Consider the following 7811-nt stretch of genomic DNA (forward strand, 5'->3'; position numbering starts at 1 on the left):
TGATGACGATGGTGATGACGATGATGATGATGACGACGATGACGACGACGATGATGAGGAGGAGAGCGAGGAGGAGGAGGATGATGATGACAAGGAGGAGGATGGCAGCGACGATGACGATGATGATGACGACGATGATGACGATGACGATGATGACGATGATGATGACGACGACGATGATGACGATGATGACGATGATGATGACATGACGATGATGATGACGACGACGATGATGATGACGACGATGATGACGACGACGATGATGACGATGACGATGATGATGATGACGACGATGATGACGATGACGACGATGATGACGATGATGATGATGATGACGACGATGATGATGATGATGATGATGACGACGATGATGACGACGATGATGATGATGATGAGGAGATGGAGGAGCCTGGGGCCGGGAGTCTCAGGCGTGAGTGGAGACAGATGACGATGACGACAGTGATGACGATGATGATGACGATGACAACGATGATTATGACGATGACAATGATGATGACGATGGTGATGATTATGACGACGATGATGATGACGATGGCGGCGATGATGTTGATGACGGTGAAGATGGCGATGATGATGAAAATGACGACGATGATGACAACGATGATGACAACGATGATGATGACGAATGCGGCGATGATGGTGATGATTATGATGATGACGACGATGATGATGACGACGATGATGATGACTATGGCAGCGGCGATGATGGTGATGATTATGATGATGACGACGATGATGATGACTATGGCAGCGGCGATGATGGTGATGATTATGACAACAACGATGATGACGATGACGACGGTGATTATGATGACGATGAAGACGACGATTATTACGATGATGATTATGACGACGATGATGATGATGAATATGATGACGACGACGACGATAATGATGATGATCATAATGATGATGATGATCATAATGATGATGATCATAATGATGATGATCATAATGATGATGATTTATTTTATTTGGTCTCTTCACCACCCCCACCACCACTTCCCCCCCCCACCACCTCCACCACCACCACCTCCTCCACCACCACCACCCCCCCTCAACTCCTCCCCCACCACCTCCCCCCCCACCACCTCCCCCCCCACCACCTCTCCCCCCCCACCACCACCACCTCCTCCCCCACCACCACCCCCACCACCTCCCCCCCCACCACCACCACCTCCTCCCCCACCTCCTCCCCCACCACCTCCCCCCCCACCACCACCACCACCTCCTCCCCCACCACCACCCCCACCACCTCCTCCACAACCACAACCTCCCTCACCCCCCCCCCACCTCCCCCCCCACCACCTCCCCCACCTCCTCCCCCACCACCACCCCTCACCACCTCCTCCACAACCTCCCTCACCCCCGCCCCCCACCTCCCCCCCCACCACCACCACCTCCTCCCTCACCTCCTCCCCCACCACCTCCCCCACCACCTGCCCCCCCCCCTCCTCCCTCGCCACCCTGCCTCCACCACCTCTTCCCTCCCCATTACCACCTCCCCCACCACCTCCCCCACCACCTCCCCCACCACCTCCTCCACCACCACCTCCCTCACCCCCCCCCCACCTCCCCCCCCACCACCACCACCTCCCCCACCTCCTCACCCCCCCCACCTCCCCCCCCACCACCTCTCCCACCCCCACCTCCCCCACCACCTCCACCACCTCACCTCCTCCACCTCCCCCACTACCTCTCCCCCACCACCACCCTCACCACCTCCTCCACAACCACAACCTCCCTCACCCCCCCCCCACCACCTCACCCCCACCACCACCTCACCCCCCCCCCCACCACCTCACCCCCACCACCACCTCACCCCCTCCCCCACCTCACCCCCCACCCTCCCAGTCCGCCCGCGCAAGGTAAACCGCCCTCCGACCTCCAAGCGGCCTCCCCCATCCACCACCCGCCACCACCGCCACCACCGGCACCACCACCGGCACCGGCCCTCGCCTCCGAGGTCGCCCTCCCGGCAAGAGGAAGTTGCCTTCCGCTCGGGAAGCCGGAGGCCGTGAGGAGGCCGTAGGGGGGCGGCCGTCACTACGCAGCCTGCGGCCACGCCGGAGCGTCCAGGGGCAGGTGAGGGGGCGCGGAAGGGAGACAAATGTGGTCCTGGGGAGCCTCTAGCAAGTGTGTGGTGTGTGTGGTGTGTAGTGGTGTGGTGTGTAGTGTAGTAGTGTGGTGGTGTATAGTGTAGTGTAGTAGTGTGGTGGTGTATAGTGGTGTGTAGTGTAGTGGGGGGGGCGGCCGTCACTACGCAGCCTGCGGCCACGCCGGAGCGTCCAGGGGCAGGTGAGGCGGCGCGGAAGGGAGACAAAGGTGGTCCTGGGGAGCCTCTAGAAAGTGTGTGGTGTGTAGTGGTGTGGTGTGTAGTGTAGTAGTGTGGTGGTGTATAGTGTAGTGTAGTAGTGTGGTGGTGTATAGTGGTGTGTAGTGTAGTGGGGGGGCGGCCGTCACTACGCAGCCTGCGGCCACGCCGGAGCGTCCAGGGGCAGGTGAGGGGGCGCGGAAGGGAGACAAAGGTGGTCCTGGGGAGCCTCTAGCAAGTGTGTGGTGTGTGTGTGGTGTGGTGGTGTAGTGTATAGTGTAGTGTGTGTAGTGTATAGTAGTGTAGTAGTGTAGTATAGTGTAGTGTGTAGTGTAATGTATAGTAGTGTAGTGTATAGTGTAGTGGTGTGTAGTGTATAGTGTAGTGTGTAGTGGTGTCGTGTGTAGTGTGGTGTGTGTAGTGTAGTGTGTAGTGTATAGTAGTGTAGTGTATAGTGTAGTGTGTAATGTATAGTATAGTAGTATATAGTGGTGTCATGTGTGTACGCATAGTAGTGTAGTGTGTAATGTATTGTATAGTGGTGTAGTGTGTGTCCGCTTAGTATTGTATAGTAGTAGTGTAGTGTGTGTGCTTAATATTGTAGTGTATAGTAGTCTAGTGTGTGTATATAGTGTGTGCTTAGTAGTGTAGTGTATAGTAGTGTATAGTGTAGTGTATAGTAGTGTATAGTGTAGTGTATAGTAGTGTATAGTGTAGTGTATAGTAGTGTATAGTGTAGTGTATAGTAGTGTATAGTGTAGTGTATAGTAGCGTATAGTGTAGTGTATAGTAGTGTATAGTGTAGTGTATAGTGGTGTAATGTCAAGCAGCGTAGCACTTGCCCCAACAGTCTTAAGGCTACACGGGGGATCTTTGCCTTTGCAGGGAAGGCAGAGTGAACAGCGCCCGCTGGCGAGTGTGGAGATGCGAGTCTGTGAAGAGATCTTGGATCAGCTGATAGCCTTCAGGCACAGCTGGCCCTTCAGGTGAGTAACCACATTAACCTCACCATCATCGTCGTCACCATCGTTACGGCCATCATCACCACCATCATCGCCACCGCCCATCATCGCCACCGCCATCATCGCCACCATCATCGCCACCATCATCGCCACCATCATCGCCACCATCACCGCCACCATCATCGCCACCATCATCGCCACCATCATCGCCGCCATCATCGCATCCGCCATCATCGCCGCCGCCATCATCGCCGCCGCCATCATCGCCGCCGCCATCATCGCCGCCGCCATCATCGCCGCCGCCATCATCGCCGCCGCCATCATCGCCACCCGCCATCATCGCCACCATCATCGCCACCATCATCGCCACCATCATCGCCACCATCATCGCCACCATCATCGCCGCCATCATCGCCACCGCCATCATCGTCGCCATCACCACTATCACCACCATCAACCCAACCCACCCATCCACCAACACACCAACACACTCACCAATCCATCAACCAGCCCACCCACCCACCCCACCCCATCCACCCACCCCACCCCATCCACCCACCCACCCTATCCACCCTACCCACCCTATCCACCCTACCCACCCTACCCCACCCTACCCCACCCACCCTACCCCACCCACCCATCCATCCACCCACCCTACCCACCCACCCCACCCCACCCACCCTACCCCACCCCACCCACCCTACCCCACCTACCCACCCTACCCACCCTACCCCACCCACCCTACCCCACCCTACCCACCCCACCCACCCTAACCTACCCACCCTACCCACCCCACCCACCCTACCCACCCTACCCCACCTACCCACCCCACCCACCCTACCCACCCTACCCCACCTACCCACCCCACCCACCCTACCCACCCTACCCCACCCACCCACCCTAACCTACCCACCCTACCCCACCCACCTACCCACCCTACCCCACCCACCCCACCCACCAACCCCACCCACCAACCTCCCCACTCCGCACCCCACCCTACCCACCCACCCACCCTACCCACCCACCAACCTCCCCACTCCGCACCCCACCCTACCCACCCACCAACCTCCCCACTCCGCACCCCACCCTACCCACCCACCCCACCCTACCCACCCACCCACCCACCAACCTCCCCACTCCGCACCCCACCCTACCCACCCACCCCACCCTACCCACCCACCCACCCCACCCTACCCACCCACCCACCCACCAACCTCCCCACTCCGCACCCCACCCTACCCACCCACCCCACCCTACCCACCCACCCACCCACCAACCTCCCCACTCCGCACCGCACCCTACCCACCCACCCACCACCCTACCCACCCACCCACCCTACCCACCAACCTCCCCACTCCGCACCCCACCCTACCCACCCACCCACCACCCTACCCACCCACCCACCCCACCCTACCCACCAACCTCCCCACTCCGCACCCCACCCTACCCACCCACCCCACCCACCAACCTCCCCACTCCACACCCCACCCTACCCACCCCACCCCACCCACCCTACCCACCAACCTCCCCACTCCCCACCCCGCACCACCACCACCACCTCACCGCCCACCACCACCACCAGGCAAGCGGCGGAGGCGGAGACGACGGACGAGACCCAGGACTACCGCCGCTGCGCGCCCAGCCGCCCCGTGGACCTCGCCTCCATACGCCTGGGCCTTCGTGCAGGCCGCTTCGACGGCCCCGGGGCCTTCCTGGCCCAAGCGGCCGCCCTCTTTGCCGACGCGGCGGCGACGGCCTCTGGCGTTGTCGTCGCTTCGTGCGCCCGTCGCTCCGAGGCCTTCCTCGCCCGCCTGGCCCGGGACCACCTGCCACGGTGGCCCTACGAGGCGGTGGTGGCCGGGCGAAGAGGTCGCGCTCGTGATGATGACGACGATGACGACGACGACGACGACGAGGAGGAGGAGGATGATGATGATGATGAGCAGGATAGTAGCAGCAGCAGCAGCAGCAGCAGCAGCAGCAGCGACGACGACTATAATGTTCGTGTGTCGAGTGGGAAGAAGAGAGGAGGTGGAGGAGGAGGAGGGAGGGCAAAGGGAGGAGGAGGAGGAGGAGGAAAAGGTGGAGTCGGAGGAGGAGGAAAAGGTGGAGTCGGAGGAGGCAAAGGTGGAGTAGGAGGCGTCGTGAAGAAGCCACGGGGCAGGCCGCCAGGAAAGTCCCGTGGCAAGAAGGCGTCACCGGGAGGAGGTGGACGGAGAGGTGGAGGAGGTGGAGGTGGAGGAGGTGGACGAGGTGGACGGAGAGGAGGTGGAGGTGGACTGAAGACGGTTGCCTGCGCTACGCCGAAGAGATCCAAGCAGAGGCGGTGATTCCTTCAACCGGATGAGGTCGTGGTTGGTGGTGGTGGTGGCGGGGTTAGAGGTGCACGGGGGGATGGGTGGGACAGTGGCGGAGGTGGGTGGGTGGGTCGGGGGGGGGGGGTCTGTCTGGGGCGCTTAAAGGTCAACCGTGGAGATGATTTGAGGGGAGAAGCGGTGACGTGGTGGTGGTGGTGTTGGGGGCGGGGGGGGTGGGAGCTGTGTTGATCGCGGTGGGGAAATTCCACATTACTATGGCGGGATGGGATCGGTGGGGGGGGGTGCAGGAGAGGTTTAGCCGAAAGATCGTCGCCCAAGTTTTGTCGTCCCCTGCATATTAAGGTGTTTTGTCGGCCCGATTAACGAGCCGTCAGTTTTACTCACGCGATGTGTGGTGTGTGGGGTATGTTCGGTGTGTATGGTGTCATGTGTGGTGTGTGGTGGCGTGTGTGGTGTGTGGTGTGTGGTGGCTGGTGTGTGGTGTGTGTGTCGTGGTGTCGTGTGTGTGGTGTGTGTGAGGGGTAAAACCACACTCGCAGAGACCCATAGACTCAGACAGAGACCCATAGACTCGCACAGAGACCCATAGACTCGCACAGAGACCCATAGACTCACACAGAGACCCATAGACTCTCACAGCGACCCATAGACTCACAGCGACCCGTAGACTCGCACAGAGACCCATTGACTCACACAGAGACCCGTAGACTCCTCACACAGAGACCCGTAGACTCCTCACACAGAGACCCGTAGACTCCTCACACAGAGACCCGTAGACTCCTCACACAGAGACCCGTAGACTCCTCACACAGAGACCCGTAGACTCCTCACACAGACCCGTAGACTCCCACAGAGACCCGTACCCTCGCACAGAGACCCATAGACTCAGACAGAGACCTGTAGACTCGCACAGAGACCCGTAGACTCGCACAGAGACCCATAGACTCGCACAGAGACCCATAGACTCGCACAGAAACCCTTAGACTCACACAGAGAACCGTAGACTCACACAGAGACCCGTAGACTCGCACAGAGACCCGTAGACTCGCACAGAGACCCATAGACTCGCACAGAGACCCATAGACTCGCACAGAGACCCATAGACTCGCACAGAGAACCGTAGACGCAGACAGAGACCTGTAGACTCGCACAGAGACCCATAGACTCGCACAGAGACCCATAGACTCGCACAGAGACCCATAGACACACTCGCACAGAGACCCATAGACTCGCACAGAGACCCATAGACTCGCACAGAGACCCGTAGACTCGCACAGAGACCCGTAGACTCGCACAGAGACCCGTAGACTCGCACAGAGACCCGTAGACTCGCACAGAGACCCGTAGACTCGCACAGAGACCCGTAGACTCGCACAGAGACCCGTAGACTCGCACAGAGACCCGTAGACTCGCACAGAGACCCATAGACTCACACAGATACCCATAGACTCACACAGAGACTCACACAGAGACCCAGAGACTCGCACAGAGACCCATAGACTCGCACAGAGACCCATAGACTCACACAGAGACCCATAGACTCACACAGAGACCCGTAGACTCGCACAGAGACCCGTAGACTCGCACAGAGACCCGTAGACTCGCACAGAGACCCATAGACTCGTACAGAGACCCATAGACTCACACAGATACCCGTAGACTCGCACAGAGACCCATAGACTCGCACAGAGACCCATAGACTCGCACAGAGACCCATAGACTCGCACAGAGACCCATAGACTCGCACAGAGACCCATAGACTCACACAGAGACCCATAGACTCACACAGAGACCCATAGACTCACACGGAGACCCATAGATTCGCAGAGACCCATAGACTCACACAGAGACCCATAGACTCGCACAGAGACCCATAGACTCGCACAGAGACCCATAGACTCACACAGAGACCCATAGACTCACACAGAGACCCGTAGACTCACACGGAGACCTGTAGACTCACACAGAGACCCATAGACTCACACAGAGACCCATAGACTCACACAGAGACCCAAAGACTCACACAGAGACCCATAGACTCACATAGAGACCCATAGACTCGCACAGAGACCCATAGACTCACACAGAGACCCATAGACTCACAGAGACCCATAGACTCACACAGAGACCTGTAGACTCGCACAGAGACCCATAGACTCACACAGAGACCCGTAGACTCACACAGAGACCCATAGA

At 59.1% G+C, this 7811-nt stretch overlaps 1 protein-coding gene across 1 annotated transcript; it reads left to right on the forward strand.

Annotated features, from left to right (window-relative positions):
* The first annotated feature begins 2446 nt into the window (after window positions 1–2446).
* On the forward strand, window positions 2447–5644 carry LOC144741154 (uncharacterized). Its single transcript, XM_078623778.1, has 4 exons — window positions 2447–2522; window positions 3221–3321; window positions 4880–5517; window positions 5607–5644. Exons 2-4 carry the CDS (start codon window positions 3260–3262, stop codon window positions 5642–5644), a joined length of 738 nt encoding a protein of 245 aa, XP_078479904.1. The 5' UTR covers window positions 2447–2522; window positions 3221–3259.
* The last annotated feature ends 2167 nt before the right edge of the window (window positions 5645–7811 follow it).

This window comes from Lampetra planeri, unplaced genomic scaffold (assembly GCF_965212315.1).
Source record: "Lampetra planeri unplaced genomic scaffold, kcLamPlan1.2.h2 scaffold_442, whole genome shotgun sequence".
NCBI classification, from domain to species: Eukaryota; Metazoa; Chordata; class Hyperoartia; order Petromyzontiformes; family Petromyzontidae; genus Lampetra; species Lampetra planeri.

Excerpts from the sequence above, each read along its gene's own strand:
- LOC144741154 (XM_078623778.1), top strand. The coding sequence starts at position 3,260 with ATGCGAGTCTGTGAAGAGATCTTGGATCAGCTGATAGCCTTCAGGCAC. Across the intron at positions 3,322-4,879 it reads AGGCACAGCTGGCCCTTCAG|GCAAGCGGCGGAGGCGGAGA; the intron begins GTGAGTAACCAC and ends CACCACCACCAG. Across the intron at positions 5,518-5,606 it reads GGGAGGAGGTGGACGGAGAG|AGATCCAAGCAGAGGCGGTG; the intron begins GTGGAGGAGGTG and ends GCTACGCCGAAG.